The 20,557-nt window shown below is 33.1% G+C and overlaps 2 protein-coding genes across 3 annotated transcripts in view; one reads left to right on the top strand and one right to left on the bottom strand.

The window, feature by feature from the left end:
- Positions 1-14,076, bottom strand: part of LOC126733909 (poly [ADP-ribose] polymerase tankyrase) — a 68,721-nt gene extending 54,645 nt beyond the window's left edge. Inside the window, exons 1-3 of the mRNA XM_050437365.1 lie at positions 13,592-14,076; positions 4,454-4,678; positions 4,289-4,398 (exon numbers count right to left, since the gene is read on the bottom strand). Coding sequence (XP_050293322.1) covers positions 4,289-4,398; positions 4,454-4,678; positions 13,592-13,796 — 540 coding nt within the window. The 5' untranslated portion in view covers positions 13,797-14,076. The remainder of the gene's footprint in view (positions 1-4,288; positions 4,399-4,453; positions 4,679-13,591) is intronic.
- Positions 1-20,557, top strand: part of LOC126733907 (receptor expression-enhancing protein 1) — a 96,790-nt gene that overhangs the window by 4,987 nt on the left and 71,246 nt on the right. The window lies entirely within an intron of this gene.

Genomic DNA, 20,557 nt, shown 5'->3' on the forward strand with positions numbered 1-20,557 from the left:
GAAGACAGTTGTAGTCCAAAATTTTGTTTTGACAGATTTTCTAATTTCTTTCGGTTACAGAGAGCTGTAGCATTTGTTTTACGATTTGTGCGTAATTGTAGAAGATCTAAAAGTTTACGGGATACTGGGCCTCTAACAGTTTTGGAGTTATTAGAAGCATGGGTCTACATAATCAGGTGTATTCAATTGCAGGATTTCAAGGCCGAGATAAATGATATTAGGCAGGGTAGCTTTGTGTCAAAATCAAGTAGGCTAATGTCATTGAATCCATTTATAGACGATAAGGGGCTGCTAAGGGTGGGAGGCAGGTTGGCAAATTCCAATTTAGAATTTAATCAACGGTTTCCAGTAATTATTTCAAATAAAAATAAGGTTACTAAGTTAATCATATTACATGAGCATTACAAACAACTACATGCAGGGCCTCAAGCATTATTGGGGTACATACGACTTAAATATTGGCCAATATCTGGGCGTCGTACAGTACGCGACGTACTAAGGGGTTGTATAACTTGTTATAAGGTAAAGCCAAGAGGGTTTCAACAACTTATGGGTAATCTGCCAAGGGCCAGGGTAACGCCTTCTCGACCTTTCACAAATTGCGGGGTAGATTACGCTGGGCCATTCACTACTAAGGTTAACAAAATCAGGGGCTGTGTTGAAACAAAGACATACCTTTGTGTGTTTGTATGTTTTGCCACGAAAGCTGCTCATCTAGAGTTGGTGACAGATTTAAGCACACACGCTTTTTTAAATTGTTTTAAAAGGTTCATCGCTCGAAGGGGGTTATGCAAGAATATGTTTTCAGATAACGCGACTAATTTTACAGGGGCCAATAATGAGTTACAGGATCTTTTCAAATTTTTACAGAATAAAGAAAACCAGAGTGTTTTTTCAAATTTCTTTTCGAAATCTTCCATAAGGTGGCATTTTATTCCGCCACGCTCACCTCACTTTGGCGGGCTGTGGGAATCTGCAGTGAAGGCGGCAAAATTTCATTTGAAAAGGGTAGTTGGGGTACAGAGGCTGACCTTCGAAGAGCTCTACACAATTGTAACCCAAGTAGAATCTTGCCTTAATTCACGGCCTCTTACGCCATTGTCAGAAATGCCAGACGATCTAGATGTTCTCACGCCTGGGCATTTTTTTAATTGGCACGTCCCTAAGCGCCTTACCTCAGGAAGATCTGGAAGATGTAAGTTCCAATAGGTTGCGTCGATATCAGTTACTAACGCAGCTCGTGCAAGGGTTTTGGAAAAGGTGGTCACAGGAGTACCTTGGTCAGCTTCAACAACGAACCAAATGGACTACTAATGGGGACTCGATTTCGGTTGGTGATATGGTGTTAGTGAAGGAAGAGAACCTTCCACCAATGAGGTGGCAATTAGCGCGAGTGATGGAACTTCATCTAGGGTCGGACAATAAATGTCGAGTAGTGACTATAAAAACATCGAACGGATTTTGTAAAAGAGCCGCCTCGAGGCTTTGTACTCTACCATTTGAAAAGGATGTTAAGGTGTAGATTAAGGAATTTTGTTAAGTAATATTATGTTACTAGGATCTAAGTATTTTAGGTATATATTGTTTAGGTTAATTGAAAGACAGGCTTTCAAGGGGGGCGGGATGTTTGGTTTCAACTAAAGAGGAATTGTTTAAGTTTATGCGAAGTCGAAATTTAGCGATAGCGCGATTTTTAATTAACAACGGCAACGTAGCGGCGTGACCGAACTGCCATGCTTTCTTCCCGATGGGAGTGCGCGGCGCTTTGAGTCGAGTCGTGTCAGTCGGTTTTAATGTTTTAATTGAAGGGGTTAGCTTAGCTCGTAATTTTGTTTTGTTTGTGTTATTTTCTTTCTTACGACGTAGCACGTGTAAATTCCAAAGTTGTATTTTTATTTTGTTTTGGAGCTAATGCTGGCTGTCAGTAAAGTTTTTTATAGAACAAAACAGTCTTTAATTCAAAAGGGAAACGGAACCAGCTATCGAGACAACATCAAAATTGATGAACTAACATCGGCATCAAACAAAATGATTAACAAATTTCGTCATTAAAAGAGATAATTTGCTATAAAAACCAAATTTGGCAAGTATTTATAAAATATTTTTAAAATAATAATTGATCACACGCTGTAAATATTAAAAAAAAATCAATAATCCATTTACTAATAATAGCTAAAACATCTTCTTATTAAATGTTTTTAATGCATATTGCACTTTTCTTCATCTAAAATATATACGCATCATAAAAACCTAATTAAATATAAATATGAATAGAAAAACTCGACATACATTGAAAATTTCCTATTTTGAATTTGGCGGTTCGCATACCACGCCCTCGCGGATGCCGAAGCGCTCTCATTGGCTAGGCATATTTGTATTTTAACGTATGCTGATATATCGATAACCGCGATATTTAACCGGTAAATGGAAAATCACTGGCGCGATTGGATTTACTTCTTTCAAAGACGGTGGTGGATGATCAAAGCGAATACTGCAATCGGCGAACTGGCGTCCAGCATTGGATGACCGCCGATAATGATATAATATCATTATTTTTATTAGAGTTTCAGAATTGTAGAGGACACGGGATTTAGAGAATTTATTCACGCACTAAATCCTTCATATGAATTTCCCAATAGAAAGAAAATTTTTAGTACACTAATGTACGCCTGCAGGATATGAGGAGTGCCTTAACAATTGTCGTCAATTCGTGAATAGTAGTGTTAAAAAAATATGTCTAACAATTGATTGCTGGACCACAGTCAATATAGTTTCGTTGCACTCACTGGTCATTTCATTGAGGATAATTTCCAATTTAGATCTTTGCTGCTCGAATTTTCCCGTGAAAGGCCATCGTACTGGCCAAAAATTAGCTACAAAAATAAATCAAATTGTATCAGATTAGAACTTTTTAGAAAAAAATAATTTTGATAGTTTTTGAAAACGCTTCCAATATTAAAAACACTACCATTAACGAATTAGAGTGGAAACATTTTGGATGTTTTGCCCATACTTTAAATTTGATAGTTAAAGATTCTTTATCTGAGCCTGATTATTGATCTTCTTACTAAACTTAGAGCGATTGTTAGATATTTTAAGCGAAGCTGTAAAACTGTAAAGCTACACAAAGGCTAATAGAATACCAAAAACAAATTAATCTATCTGCTAACCCACTAAAATTAATTCATGGAGTAGCCACACGTTAAAACTCAACATTTTATATGCTTGACCGCATTGTACAGAATAGCAATTTTAGACTACGGAAATGTGCCTATTTTCAGTCCGTCTGAATGGAATCTAACTAAAAAACTTCCAAAAGTATGCCGTCTATTTGAAAAAACAACACAAATAATAAGTAGACAAAATTATACAACAGGTTCGTACGTCATTACTTTAGTTAATGGCTTATTTGTTGTTTGTACCCATCTTCTGAAAAAAAAGTTTGACAATATTGTTTTCATGTGATAACTAAATTAAAAGGATTATAGGCCAGAATGGGCCAGCTCGAAAATAGTAATACTGTGGCTATGGCAGCATTTCTCGATTCACGATTTCATTACCATTCCAATACGTGGAATAGCGGAAACACAAAAAAAAGGTAATTTCTTTAGTTGCAGCTAAAATCGAGATAAAATAAAAGCAACTACTAACTGAGTGCATTGATTTAAAGCCACCCAACATTCTGCCAAGAAATCACGATCCATTAAAATTTTGGAAAGAACACAGATTTAAAATCCCCAACCCAAGTAAAGTTGCTAAGGAAAGACTCTTTGTTGGGAAAAAAGTGAACTCTACTCTTTTGTGTTATTTGTATTTACTTGGAAGAAATTAAATTTTAATTTTTTTTAATCAATAAGCCGATAAGAGCTTTATAAATAATATTAATATACTCGTCTTCGATGTCTCGTAATCTTTTGATATTGTGTTTACTATTGATACTCGGTCACTGCGGTGATTCAAATCACTGTTTAAAATCACAGTCATTTTCAATCAACACTTTTTAAATGTTAAACATAAATATTCGTGTCATGTTTGGTAAATTAATGTCTAGCAATTATTTATTTGAAACATAGTGTTATTCCATATTTTCACGTATGTGGACATCGTAAAACTACTCTGTTATTTATCAGCTGTCTTATAATCGCCTCATAATAACTTTTACCTCGACGTTATTATGTAATACGTAATTTATCATGGACGTGAGTAGTAATTGTAACAAAAAATTATTATTCAAAAATAATAACAAAAATTAAGTTATTATATTATCAGTAAATTATTTTAAACATACTTTTCTGTACTCTCCTGTCAATACGGGTCTGGTCGCCGGATCTGCAACTTCAAGTGGAGTTTTTCCCTCGGTATTTCTAATGTTAATGTCTGCCCCATGTTGTAAAAGTGCTACAACAAACACATTAAACATCATATTCACCAGTTCATTGCTTTTATATGTTACCAATGCAAACATCAATTTTTCCTTTAATTGCTGCTTCATGTAATGGAGTGTAGTTCCAATTATCTCGTGTATTTGGGCTGGCTCCGGCTTCCAATAAAAGTCTGACAACGTCAGCATGACCAAAAGAACATGCATTGTGCAGGGGATGCAGGCCACCGTCATCTCGGGCTTGTATTGAGGCTCCGGCCGATAAAAGGAATTCTACTACATCTCGTCTACCATAACCTGTGAGTGAAAGATGAGCTGTATTTATTTTTCAAAAAACCTTGTATTTTTGTGTAAATATAAATATCTATAAATATATATGTATGTACAGAGTTCAATGAATTTGTATCATATTTTTTCAGAACATAGCTTTTCCAATTCCATGTAAGTCAAACAATGTTGTTAAATTCATATTTTTGCAATGTGCGCTTTTAGTATATAAAAATTTACTAAAGTCACACATAATATAAAAATGATATAAAAGTCCAAGAATTCAAACAAGAGAACTCCAAACTAGTAATAAACTTTAAAAACTTAGTTATTTTTTTTAACCTTATATTTTCCAGAGGTAATCAAATTGAATTCACAAGGAAAATGATCAAGTTTTTATATTGAAGGGACTAAAGTTTCAACCAAGTTCTTACCATGAGTGTTCGGAGACAACCCAAATAAAATCAAATAATACACATAAGTTAATGCTGCTGTATATTGTGCAAAAAATTAAAAACTGCAACAAAACAGTAAGAAAAACAGTAGGAAAAAACATTTCAAAAAGGAATACATATGAACAAAAAGGAGCAAATCTTCAATACAGATTTCTGGCCAAAAGGTGTAATGGTAAATAACTTTTTAAACTTGAGAACATTAGTACCCAAAAGGAAACCTAAGGCATCCATTATGAATATCCGGAAAAATTATTACATTTAAAATTAATACATCTAAGCATGGATGGTTGACTTGAGAAGAGTTACCAGCCTTCTCTAAACTAAACTATAAATTAGCGTCTCTCTTTATTTGTGCAATTATCATTGGTGGTATTACTGCAGTATTGTTAAAATATAGTCTTAAATGTAAAGTTTTAAACTTTTGTTAGCGTATAAGGTATTCAAAAATTATATACTGTGACTGTTGTTTATAGGTCTCCATCTGAAAGCTTTGACTTGTTTCTCCATTCAATAAAGATTATTTTATGCAGCATTATGATCTAATAAATAGTTAATACTAGCAGGCAATTTTAATTTTGAAATAGGCAGAAACCAAAGCAGTGTATTTGAAAAATTTGTTTGACATAGCTGATATGAGACAAAACTGTGACCCATAGGAATGCACTTCTTGACAACATATAAGTTATTGATTCTTTGCTTACTCCACAACTGTACCATTGTAATCATTGAGGTCAAATAATCAGATTCATGTTACCAATACAGAAATATGTGTCGATATGTATTTGGAGATTTGTCATCCTATAAAACAGGTTGGGAAAATTACCTTTTGTATTATGATGTCCAACCAAGTTTATGCATTATATTTTACTACTTAATGCTACTCAGATAAGGGTAATAATATTACCTGATTCAATAATGAGTTGAGAGGTATACATGAGCAGCTGAATTTCTTGAGTAAGCTAAATGACTGCCCATCCTTGTAAAGCCTCTAGACGGGCTGAATAAATTTAAGATGGAGTATGGAAGACTATTTAAAGGGCTCAGTTATGGCAAAAGACCAACTTATAAGAAATGCAAACAATCTTGTAGTGCACAGAAAAATCATTCAAAACCAACAATTAATCATAACAGTATTATTTCTCAAAATGAATTTAACAGGTTCTTTACAAATAGAGCTCACTGGATTTGGCTGGATTAATTGCTACCTATTGATGTAATGCCTTCTTTTCCTCCTCCACTGAATAGTTTTACCTTTAAAAAAGTGTCTGTTAATGAAGTGAACTATATAAATGAGGCAAAATAGTCAAAATATCTTTGGTTTTAGCATAATAAGGGGATTGAATTAATAAATATTTGTAGTTTTCTAAGTCTATTTTTCCAAATCTTCTTAAAGTTACATTAGTCACTTCTATTTTGCAATAGGATAACACAGATCTTACCAAAAACTATAGAAAAATATCATTGTTACTTATAAATATTTCACCAATGGTCAATTTAGCTTTTGCAAATGCATGTGCACCACCAGTGCAAAACAAGATTTGACATCTTGTTTTAGCCTCATTCAATGAAGGAGCCATCCATGCTTTGTTATTGTAAAATAGGCCTTCTCTCATTAGATTTTAATAAAAAAGCTTACTATCTACCATTTTCATAGACATGACACTGGTGGTCTGTGTTGGTGGTGCCATATCAAAGAGGTGTACATTGAATATTGGTATTTAGAGAAGCTTTTAAGATCTACCTACTTTGGTCTGATTCATGCTATCTTAGTATGGAGACACTCCATTTAGATTGTTTCAGATTGCAGAGAAGGCCCTTGTGGGAGGATTTGGTTATAGGAATGATTGCATAAGGCACTTTGTTTATCTTTAAGTGTTGACACTACTTTCCATGTATATCTTGGAACATTTAATTTATGTAATATAGAAGAAGTCTTTGCATGTTTGTCATTGTGATATTCACTCACACTGATATGTGACATAAATTCAAGCTGTTCTGTTGACCTAAAAGAACCCAAGATAGAATTCATTACCTGGGATCTAAATTATTTAACAAATTGCTACCTGTTAAATTAATTTAGAAGTAATTTATCAACTATTTAATAAAAATTATAGTTATAGAAAGTTTTTTGGTGGACTTGAACTAAATATAGAAAGTATTTGAAAAGCATCACCAAGGTGCTATGTTTCGTTTTAATAACAGTAGGCGACAAATGTGAAAAACAGGGTTTTTTAAGATAAATCTTAAGAATCTGGCCTTATTTATTGTTGGGCCTTCTAAACTATCATCCGATATAAAAGAAATATTCTATATTTGATCTAATGTCTCTTTTGTTAATTCCCACATATTAACGAAAGAGACATTTGATCATTTTAATTGTACAAATGGAACCAACAATATCAATGAAAAAATTACCTTTTTCTTTAATACCTTTAATGAGCCCTTTAACATTGCATTTCATTAATAATTCATTAATAAGTCAAATAATAATTGTAAGAAAATAAATAGATTAAATCAAATCAAATGAAATCAAAATATGGTTTATTGATTATTGATTTGATTGACACACAAATCACAAACCACCACCAAATGGTCTTCCCAATATAATGTTTCTAGATGGTTAGCAAATAGAGGGAACTGATAATGCAGCTAATCGTTATACAAGTTGTTTATTAACTTGGTCACTGCTAATACTCTCACAACTAACTCTACAAGGTCCCATCTAAAATTCAATTTTTCTTGCACCTTATACAACATCTCATGAAGTACTGGATATTATAAAATCAGTATTAAAAAAGAAATTGAGTGGACCAGATTTAATACATACTTAAATTTGAAAAAGGATTTAAGAATCACCTGCTTCAATTCTTAAATAAACATAAAATATCAACTAACTGACAATTTGGTTTTTGAAAAGGTCTACAATTGATGCTATTCTGGCTTTTAAATTAAAAATACTGAAAAATTTTAACTCTAACCTTAAATCTATTGGAATCCACTATAATTTTAAAAAGGTACTTGATTGTACTTGACATCATAAATCATTAATCCTGCTTAAGAAATTATATTGGTATGGCATAAGGAGGCCAGCTTATACATAGATTAACAGATATCTGGACATAGTCAAATGTACACCGCTATTTATTTTATTATTTATTTATTTAGAAAAAAGTGTACAGTACTAGCTACTAAGCTAAGTTAATAATTGTACAGTAAAAATAATTGAAATGAAACTTTAATTAAGTCATAACTAATGTTCAAACGGTCTGCCTCCATTTCGACTTTTTAAATTGAATTATTGTACAGTTTTTCTTAATTTTAATTTCTCACTTTTTATTAATTATTGTTCTCCATAAAGTAGGTAAATTTAAAGATTTTATTTAATTTGGGTGAACGCCAGACTATTCTTCTACAGAAGTACAGGTATTCCCTGTTCAGAAATACCTCTACACTCTACAGGGTAAGTAAGACAGGTAGTGATGCAATGTAGGTCATTAATTAAGACCTTTGCTACTGCAGTACTTTGCTATCCTCTGTTTACTAGGCATTTTTCTGTACACTGTGCCCCATTTTGGATGAGACTGCAGGGTATCTCTGTCATTTTTTAAGATAGAGCTTTGCGGTTTTCGCGACCCTGTATCACTTTTTTGTACAACTTTTAAAGCCACAAACAGAAATATTCTAACTACTTTTGTTCCTGAAATACAGGGCGAAAACGAAAATGTTGACTTTTGGAGATGTTATTATTTCTCAGGCCCTGTATAAGATAGAATAAAAATGAAAACTGCTTATAATAGATATTTTTACATAAAAGTCAGTGGCGTATTTAATTTTTTTTCCCAATGCACTGTTTTTAAGATTGGGCACAAACTTGGTATTTTTTAAATGGAACACCCTGTATATTTTAACGTCAAATTTTTGAATTTTGTTTTCTGAATACATTGATGTATCACAACCTATTCTTTAGTAAATTTTAGCTTCAAAAATCAGAAAAATCCATATTTATTTTTGTTTTTAATAGTAGGCCATGAATTCTTTGACACATGCATAAAAAAATGTTTTGTTTATTGCATTCATGGAAACTAAGTCACAAACAGACTCAATACATATCAATAATGATGGCTGATGGTGAAAATATGGAATTCCAAAATTTTGAAAAGTATGATATTATAAAATGTTTAAACCTTTCTAACGAAAATGTCGAAGCGGCGCAGCAATTATATTTAAATAGGTAAAGCTCTAGCTTATTTTATTTTGTTACAAAATTCAAAAAATAAAAAAGATCTTATTAGGTTTCCAGAAAGACGCAGTCATCTCGGGCTACGGTATTCCGGTTAAAATCTAATCTTTTAAATTATGGCTGTTATTCAAAACCTAGGCAACCCCATGTTGATAGAAATGAAGCTGGCGAAATTAATGTTTTAGCGTGTGTGGAAGCAAGACCCCAAATTTCCTGTAGAAAGATAGAGGAAGAGATAGGAGTTTCCAAAACAAAAGTGCAAAAAATTTTAAAAAAGCATAAATTTAAACCGTATAAGATAAATATTATTCAAGAATTGTATCCTGACGATCCGTTTAAACGACTGGAATTTTCTAATTGGTTTTTAACCAAAACTAATGAAGATCCGGATTTTGTAAAAAAGGTAATATGGTCTGATGAATCCCATATAAGCAGTAGTGGCATATTTAATAGGCAAAATACCAGACATTGGTATCAAGAAAACCAACATATTACTTTTGAACGACAGCAACAAGGCCGATTTGGTTTTAGTGTTTCCTGTTTTATATTGGGCACTAAAATTGTATATACAATTTTTGAGGGTAGCTTAACTGCCCAACGATATCTAAATATATTGCAAAATAATTTGCCAGAGTTGCTGGAGGACATACCTTTAGCGCAGCGACATCAAATATATTTCCAGCAAGATGGAGCGCCCGCTCATAATTCAAGGGTAGTTAGAGAATATTTAAGTGCCCATTTTGATAGACGTTGGATTGGCACACACGGGCCAATCAGATGGCCCCCGAGGTCACCGGACTTAAGTGTTTTGGACTTTTTTGTATGGTCGTACTTAAAAAATAAAATTTATGCAAATCGGCATAATAATATAAATGAACTCCGAGCGACAACTGAAGAAGCATTCATAAACTTACAAAGGCAACCCTTTATAATTTTAAATGCCTTAAGACGAATACAGACTGTATGTGGTTTTTGTATAAGACAAAATGGACAGCAGTTTGAACAGTTTTATTAAATTTATATTTGTTGTTTTTTTTTTGGTTTTTGTAATTAATTTTCTAATTTGATTCTTGGAATTACTAATTAGTTTTTAATGTTAAACCTGGTCCGATATATTTTTTTTGTTTTTAACATTTTTATGTTTATATTAATGTTTTAAGTTAATGTTTAAAATATAGTTAAATAAACAGGTTTAAATCACACGGCGTTTTAAAAAAGTAATAATTAAATGCATGTGTGTAAGAATTCATGGCCTACTATTAAAAACAAAAATAAATATGGATTTTTCTGATTAGCTAAAATTTACTAAAGAATAGGTTGTGATACATCAATGTATTCAGAAAAAAAAAATGCAAAAATTTGACGTTAAAATATACAGGGTGTTTCATTTAAAAAATACCAAGTTTGTGCCCAATCTTAAAAACAGTGCATTAGAAAAAAAAATTAAATACGCCACTGACTTTTATGTAAAAATATCTATTATAAGCAGTTTTCATTTTTATTCTATCTTATAGAGGGCCTGAGAAATAATAACATCTCCAAAAGTGAACATTTTCATTTTCACCCTGTATTTCAGGAACAAAAGTAGTTAGAATATTTCTGTTTGTGGCTTTAAAAGTTTTACAAAAAACTGATACAGGGTCGCGAAAACCGCAAAGCTCTATCTTAAAAAATGACAGAGATACCCTGCAGTCTCATCCAAAATGGGACACAGTGTACTTGTGTTGATATCATCATGTTTTATTTATTTTGGCTTTTTTTGACCATAGATAAGATGCATGTTTGCATATTCCGGTGCAGTATCACGATCTGACATTGTGTACAGTAATCTATTATAAAATGTATCAGAAATGGAGGCAGACAATTTGAACATTAGTTGTGACTTAAGTAAAGTTTTATTTTTAATTGATTTTGACTGTACAAATATGAACTTAAAAAATGTACTAAAAAAAATACACCCCTACTGAACCAATAATCTAGCAAGTATATTACCATTTTAAAATCTAGATTAGACTGGCATAGACTAGATCTAGGCATGACTTTTGAAATCACTTGGCAAACATCGAAGTAATTTTCTTTTCTAGGACAGCAAGTTAAAATTGGGAAATGATGGTCAAAAGACACAATTTTCAACATAAGTTGGGCAAAAGTCTAATAATTTCTTAAAAATGTGAACAGTTGTGTTTGAATTTAGTTTAATAAATTATCGAAGGGTTATTCAGAGTTACATTATTTTGTTAAGAATAATTGTTAGGAAATTCAAAAATTTTTAACCAACTTACTAAAAAGATCAATGAGTGGTGTAAATTTTTTTCGGTTTTCTATGAATGCCTATAATTTTGAAAATACTTAAGATAGATTTTTTTAATTTTTTTTTAATCCCTGAGCATTTAGTCTATTGCCCATTTTCAGCTTATCTTTGATTTTTAGGAGACTCTGTATGTAAACCTATTTTTTATATTTAAGTTTACAGGCAATTACAACATATTAATGTAATGTCTATTTTGGAAATATATATTTGAATTTGAATATAATTAACTTGAAAATCATAAGATTAATTCTAAATGGCCCTTCCTAATCCCTCATTTAAGTCTACATCAGTAACATTTAAATACTCTGTAGATATCTAAATATGCCTTATCTTTTCATAACTATTAGTACATCTTATAATCATATTTTTTATAAGTTAGTATTGGTATCTTCCTATGTGGCCTCTAAAAATGCCTTTATTATATGACTAACAGAGCAAGTCATAAGGAAATTTTTCTATATTTTTTTTAATATTAATCATAAAGTTAATTTTACTCATACTGATCGTGTGAGGTCATGTGAAAAATACTGACGAAATACTGTCAGTCTTCAAGACGGACCGATTTTTCTTACGCATGTGCGAGCTTATTTGGTATACCTGTCTTATTGCCGGTCCCCTGCCAGCCATCGGTTAGTCCGGTAATATCAGAGAAAAACAAACCACCATGTGGTGGTTTTTTTTGGTGGTTTAGGTGATTTGTTTTTCTCTGGTTATAGGACCGACCATATTTCCACAGAAAATGCCTTTCGATATGTTTGTGGCTATATTATGAAAAGAGCACTTGAAGTTCATATTAACTGTGATACCTGCACCAATTTCGGCAAAATGTGTGATGAAATGGATATAAATAGATTATTTCTTCATTTTAAGGCTTATAATTCCAGTATATGTAATTTTGGTGGCTTACAATCTCCTCCAGAAGAGTTTATTTCATAATATATATTTAAATTAAAGGAAATATTCAATTGTAATTTTGAGAAAATGTGCATAAACCAGGGAATATCTAACAATTTATTTAACATAATGAAAACTATTAATTATGAACACCCTTGTGCACATTTTCCAAAAACCTTTATCTTAAAATTATTTATAAGGTTGAAAATATTTTACACCATTAAATATAATAATAGGGTCTTAAAAACAAATAAAGATAAAAATGTTCGAAAACTAAAAATTTTGCGGAATGTATAAATGTACCTAGGTTTAATTTAATTATTGCCAATGTATTTTTGTGTTTCATTATACAATGAGCCAATATTATTTCCTCAAAAAATGAAAGTTTGTTTAGAAGATTTTTTGTTTTTCATTATTTATCCTAAATGGTAATTTTTATAGTTGGCACTATACCGGGTGACACATGAAAAAGGGAACACGCAATAACTTTTTTATTTTTCAAGATAAACAAATGAAATTTGGTATGTTAATAGAATGGTTATAAAGGCATATTTTGACGTATTCAATTGTTTTTGATCACTTCCGGTTGAACAGGAAATGACAAGAACTTTCTTATTTTAAATGGGACACCCAGTATATTTTTTCATACATTTGTTTATCTTGAAAAATAAAAAAGTTGTTGCGTGTTCCCTTTTTCCTATGTCACCCGGTATAGTTTAGGTATACCTATAACTTAACTATACCAACAGTAAAGTAATGTAATAATTTTCATTTCAAATTCCCAATAAAATTTTTAGTCTATTAATTGTCGTATTTCTCTCCATGTACGGAACTATTAAATTGCCAAAACGATTTTTCTCCTTTACTTTATATGTAGCGCCAGTCATTTAAGCCCGCTCAAGGGCACCAAAATTGGACCCCAGAAAATCAACGGTAAATGCGGGTTTTGTCGCTTCTCGGTGGTTTGTTTTTCTCTGCTTGAATCACGAATAAATAATGTATTCCAGTTTGCTATTACAAATTAAAAAACCAAAAAATCTTACCAGCAGCAAAATGAAGGGGTGTTGACTTCCTTCCAGCAGTATCTCTAGCATTAACAGTGGTAGGAGTAACTAACTCCCTCACTCTAGCAATATCTCCCAATTTGCAGGCCTCAAACAATTCTCTCAAGGGATCATTGCTTCCTGGCAAATTATCCATTGAGGTTTGTAGGACGTCCCTTCTGTTACCACTGCTGCAGGTCGCCATAATCACCTATTTCCTTACGAAAACATCTTGGAAAACTACCTCCAGATACCGTTTTACGCCACTTAGCAAAGGCACGACCCGCAAACACAGGTGAAAGTTTACATTAGTATTGATATTTTGCAATATTTTGGTTTAATAAAGTTGAGTCATTAATCATTAGCCTTTGTTTGTTATGTTATGAGGAACGAGGACACGAGTCTACAGCAGCAGGAAAATGTTATAAAATCATTTTGTTGAACAGTTCGCTGATCCTCTGTCTTTATTCGGTAAAAGTAAAAAATAAAGGAAACCAATAAAACGTATGTTTGCAAATCTAAGTTGTCAGAATTACGTCAGTAGACAGTAAAGGTCGTTGACAGTTACAACTGAGAAATGACAATCAAAACAGGGCCGGATTAACGGTTATTATATACTCAAAAGTAAGGCCGTGAAGCTTGATTGGCTAAAGCAGAATTTCTTTATCCAGACACGACTTAATTTCAATGGCAATATGCAACGTGCAGGAATCCTGCAAATGGCACCATAATTATGTTCCGTGAAATGGGGTGAATAGAAACTGCTGGGTGAATAGCAACAAAAACGGGAAACTTCTTTTAAAAAAAATCAACATCAGAATTAAACCTCCCAACGCTTCAAATTTGTTCTCAAACGGTCAACAGATGTCGCCATAACTACTTTAACAGGCCAAAGATGTTTTATGTTGGCAGTCCTGATTGCAGTACCAACCACCAGTCGGAGTGAACACATGTGCTTGTTTCATCACTAGCAAAACTTTATTCACAGTGGTTAGCTAAAAACAGGTAAGACATTGAGTTTTTGGTTAAGGTAGCTGTAAGGTGTCTGGTTTACATTGCCTATTTTAGAAATTGCTTGTCTTTATTTTTTTTGCTATGATGTAATATAATACATAACGTCACTTTTAAGTAATTTTGGGGTGAATAGAAACACGCTGTTTCTATTCACTCGCTATTTCTATCCATCCCATAATTGTTTTTTCTTTTGCAGGAAAATGCCTCGCGTTTATAAACCTGACCCTCGAGGTAAAACATATAAGAAAATTGATGAAAAAACTCTAAAAATAGCCCTTGCTTCAATTGACAACGGGATGAGTTATAGAGTGGCTCACGAAACATACAACATTCATTATTCTGTGCTTCATCGGCACCACAAAACCCGAAATCTAAAGCGTCATGGAGGACAAACAGCCCTAACCAAACAAGAAGAAGATATTTTAGTCACTTGACCATTTGGACGTCAGGATGATGATAAAAAATTACCTAGACAGTAGAGGTAAACCAATAACGAGATTTAAAGATAATATCCCTGGCAGAGACTTTGTCTATTCTTTTTTAAAACGTCACAAAAATGAATTAAGATCTAGAATCTGCCAAAACATCAAGCGCTCAAGAGCTGCTGTTTCTCCCAATACTATTAATGCTTATTTTGAAAATTTAGCTACGGAGTTGAAAATGTACCGCCATCAAACATAATAATTACAAATTTAACTGACGATCCGGGTAGAAAGAAAGTAATCTCGAAAAGGGGCTGTCGCTATCCAGAACGTATTTGCAATACGTCGAAGTCAGCCGTTTCTATTATGTACGCTGATTCAGCTGATGGAAATTGTTCCCACCATACGTGGTTACAAAGCTAAAAATTTGTATACATCTTGGACAGTTGGTGGGCCAAACGACGTCAGATTAAATAAAAGTCCATCAGGTTGGTTTGATGCGATTTCCTTTTCAGATTGGGTAGAGAGAAGTGTCATACCTGCAGTAAAAGATCTACCGGGAAGAAGTACTTAATTGGTGACAAGCTGAGTTCACATTTTTCTGCAAGTACGGTATCTCTTTGCGAAGAAAATAATATTTAATTTATCTACCTCCCGGCTAACTCTACTCATCTGACCCAGCCTCTGGACGTGGCATTTTCCGGCCTTTTAAAACAGCTTGGCGACAGATCCTTGAAAAATGGAAAATGTGGGCTGGTTCAAAGCATTGCACGGTTCCAAAGGACAGATTCCCTTTCTTGCTAAATGACTTATCAAAGGCTATTGAGCCTAATGCTAGAAAAAACATACAATCTGGGTATAGAAAGTGTGGAATTTTTCCACTAGATAGGGATTAAGTCTTGGGACGCCTTCCGCAGCAAAATCTTGACGAGACAAATGATGAGAATCAGAACATTAAAGAAGGACTTAATAACTCTTTGGTAAACCTTCTAAGAACAATGAGATATGGCGATGGTCAAAATGTGATGATTCGATGTCATAAAATTCGTTCCTGCTGGCAAAAGCGTTAAAAGTACAGATTTTGAAAGCACGTTGGATAAAGACGATCAAGAGGATAATGATTTGGAAAGACGTATGGAAACCTTAGATGAAGATTCAGACCCGGAAATGCCCCTTAGTAATTTAATGCCAATAATGGCAAAAGCTCAAGATCATTCTTTCAAGTGAATACTCGGACAGTGAATGGACACTCCACTACCAAGTTTTACCGATAAGTCCGAGAATAAGTTAGATACAAATAATTTATCAGCATCAGTCTTCTTTGAGAATAAATTGCTCCGACGTATTTCTCCTATTTCGCTTGATTTAATAGATAAAGGAACTTGGCTCCTGGTGTGCTTTCCAACAAAATATCGAAATAGACAAAGAAATAAATATTTTATCGGACAAATCATTAATATTACAGAAAATGACATTGAAGCCACTTTCTTAAGAAGTCGTCCCACCAAACACTCGTCAGGATATATTTATGGATTTCCAGAAGTTCCGGATGTTTCCACCTTTCATTTTAGCCAGGTTGTTGGAGAGGTTTTCCCAGTTCATGACGAGATAGAAGCATCTACGTCAAGAAGAGACATTTTAAAATTTAATTTGCATCAAAGTTGTTTAATTTAAATAATATGTTTAAACTTGTTACATTTCTATAGAAATAAATGTTTTTTTTTGTAAAATTGGTGTTTTTGTCAGTTTTTTTGTGTATTTATATTTTTTTATCAATTTAAATTTTTTTTCACGTGTTCCTATTCGCCCTCGTGTGGTGCTATTCTACCCACATTAAGGGTGAGTAGAAAAAAGAGCGTTTTTATTTTTTTGTGGAAAAACCTCTATTTAAAAAAAAATCTATTATGCGCTTTTTGATCATCAAGTCGAGACCTGTAGATTCCTTTTTTTTTGTTGTCAAAAAAGTGACTACCATGTTAGCAACAGAGTAGGAAAGGTCCGAAACTGTTTCTATTCACCCCATTTTACGGTAGGCAGAATCGTCCCAATCAGTTGCTTCAATTAGCTTCCATACGATAAAGCTCCTACACATGACCTATTTAAAACTGGCAATCAGCAGGGTACATTTTTAATAAACCCTGCAGATTGCATCGTATGTAGGGGTTCGAGAGACCTATTACGATCTCGTCATGTGCGAATAGAGTGACTGATAAAAAACGATGGGGTTTTACTCCTTGAATAGGAAACCCATTTACTGCAAACGCAAATCGGTGTTTTAGGTTTATTAATCCATATATAATTAGAAATTATTAAATTATTCTATACATTTTAACAGGTGCAATTTCTTTGTAAGTTGCACCTAGATGAACATCCGTATATGCCAATAAAGATCCTGACACAAAGAAAGGAATATTAAAAATATCAATACGATAATATGCGTATACAGGGTGTCTACTATAAAAACCGCCAAACTTTAAGAGGTGAATATACAAGTCATTTGCAACAAAAAAGTCGTATAACTTTTTTTCGAAAAGTTGTTAGATCTTCTGGTATTTAACATTTTTTGATTTTATCAAATTTATTTGTTTTTTTCCATATAAACAAGAATATCTCCGTTATTCTTACCACCACATAAAATTTAGATATACCATCTGAAAGAGAATTAAATTTGCTATAAGATGGGTATATTTAAATTTTTGAGTAATTTTTTATACCTGGTGTTATCAGAAGTTAAATGTAACATTAAGGACTTTACGAAAGAAGATTTTTTAATAGTAAATGGAAAAAAAAATGTTAAATGGAATCTGTTCTTCTTCTGATGTTTAAAAAAATTTCATTCAAAATCATGTTGGTACAAACACTTTAGTGATGACAAGCCCTTATACTTATTTAAACCATAATGTTATCTATAATAGTAATAAGGCCCTTTATCGTACTTTTCATGCAAATAATATTAATCTGTATGGGATTTTAGAGTCTAATCACGCCAGTAACTTTGGTTCAGACTTGGCATCATTATTATGCACATATTTTCAAATATTTTAAAATTAATATTTCATCGAATAAATTGTCTTTGAATCATCAAATTAATGAGTCTGAACTAATTACTGATCGTGAATTGAATTCTTCTTTTTTATAGACATGTCCACGAAGGTTGAATCTCATTCATGTTCATATTCTATTAGTAAGATTGAAATTAGCTCTTCGAAAAGCTTAAGTATCTTTATTCTTCATATACAATCTTCATATACAACCTTGCCACGTACTTCTCTTTTAAGTATTTTAAATTCTTACGACTTGAAAATGCACGTTCTTTTTCCCACACGAATAACTTCTTCATCTGCAACTACAATTGACTATTTCTGTACAAATTTTCATGACGTTTTATGCACAGTACTCCCATCTGGTATTTCCGACCATGAAGCTATTCTTGCTAAAATGCCATATAATACTGTATTATCTTCATCTCATTATATGGGAAGAATTTTCAGCAGGAGAAATTTCAATGCTTTTTCTGCTGCTACAGCTTCGGTAAATTGGAATGCACTTGAAACGGCTTCTGACCCACTTACTTTATTTTTTCAAGTTCTGTGTGATAAGATCAATCAGTTCTTTTCTAAAATGAGGCTTAAAACTAAGAAACGAAAACCATGGGTTACAAGAGGCCTTAGAATTTCAGCTAAAAACCTCCGTTTTTTGACTAAATTGTGCAAATATACCACAAATGAAAATATCCTTGTATATCATCAGAAATACCGTAGTCTGTACAGAAAGACAATTCAGCAGCAAAATCTAATTATTATAGGGATCGCTTAAATATGTCATCAAATAGGCAAAGAGAGTGTTGGTCGATTATTATAATGATTTTAGACATTGCCATAGAAAAGTATCTGAACCGGAGTTAAGACCTGACATTTTAAACGACTATTATTGTGATATACCTAATATCTTGCTCAAGGGCATTCGTAGTAACATTGATCCCTTACACTATCTTTAACAAGTGTCGGTTGAGCATTCATTTTTCTTTCATCCTGTCGATCTTACCGAAGTAAAAAATGAAATCAAACGCCTAAAAAACCATAAATCATCTGGAGCTGATGGGATATCTTCAAGGTTGTTACTCTTTTTGCCTGATTCAGCCTTAAATGCTTTAGTTTCTGCCATAAACAATTCTTTACATATTGGCATTTTTCCTTCATGTTTAAAAGAGGCAGTGGTTATCCCTCTTCATAAGGGTGGAGATTTTGATCAGCCTTGTAATTTCCGTCCCATTTCTATTTTGTCTACCCTCTCTAAGATAGTTGAAAAACTTGCAAAAAGCAGAATTTTGTCCTTTTTACATCATAATGGCATTTTGTCTGCAAGTCAGTTTGGATTTCAAGCCGGTAAAGGGACTCATGATGCTGTTTTTAGCTTTTTGGAGAGCGTCTATGTGTCCGTGAATTCTGGAGAGTCATCGGCGGCAGTGTTTTGTGATCTATCCAAAGCATTTGACTGTGTGGATCATAGAATACTGTTATCTAAGCACGATAAATATGGTTTTAGGGGCGTAGCGTTGCGATGGCTTGAGTCCTATCTATCAAATCGTACTCAGAAGGTTACAGTGTCTGGGCGCTTGTCTGCTTCTAGATCCCTAAAATGCGGCGTTCCCTAGTGTTCAGTGTTGGGACCACTGTTATTTTTACTGTATGTGGATGACTTGAGTTCATTGAAACTGCAGGGCAAGGTGGTTCAGTTTGCTGATGATACCACTATACTATGGAGCCATAAAAATTCTGATTATATTAAGACTTGTATCCTTGAAGACCTTCAGATTTTATCAGGGTAGTGTGCTTCCAACAGGCTCGTGTTTAATGTAAGAAAGACGTCTATTATGGGGTTTAAGTGCGATGTTCAGGGTCTGATGTTTGACGAAAATTCCCTCTTGCAGAATAAAGAGTGCTGCAAGTTCCTAGGAATTACCATTGATGGTCGCCTTCGGTTTGAAGATCATATTTTACATTTAGCTGGGAAATTATCTTCTGGATGTTTTGCAGTAAGAATGGCAAAACAAGAGCTGGGAGGGGTGGTTGCACGTTCAGTGTACTTTTCACTTATTGAATCTCATATTCAGTATGGCTTGCCTTTTTGGGGTTTAACCAATAAGGGGCTACTTAACATTGTCTTTGTTATTGAAAAAAAAAGCAGTTAGATACCTGTGTTCTGCTAAGTTAAGAGATTCTTGCAAACCCCTCTTCATTTCTGAAAAAATTCTAACTCTTTTTTCACTCTTTATCTTACAAACAGCTGCTCTTATTCACAAAATTCCCAAACTACCCTCTGACACTGGCCATTTGACTCGTCGTGTAAATGATGTTCCCCTACCTGTTCCTACGTCTTCCCTTACCAAAAACTCATTAATTTACATAAGTAAAAAAATTTACAATCATGTTCCTCTATGTGTTAGACATATATCGGATGTTAAGAAATTTAAATGAGAATTAAAGACGCTTTTATTGGCTAAGGGATATTATAACCTGGATGACTTTTT

The sequence above is a fragment of the Anthonomus grandis genome, chromosome 3 (genome assembly GCF_022605725.1).
Source record: "Anthonomus grandis grandis chromosome 3, icAntGran1.3, whole genome shotgun sequence".
Taxonomy (NCBI): Eukaryota; Metazoa; Arthropoda; class Insecta; order Coleoptera; family Curculionidae; genus Anthonomus; species Anthonomus grandis.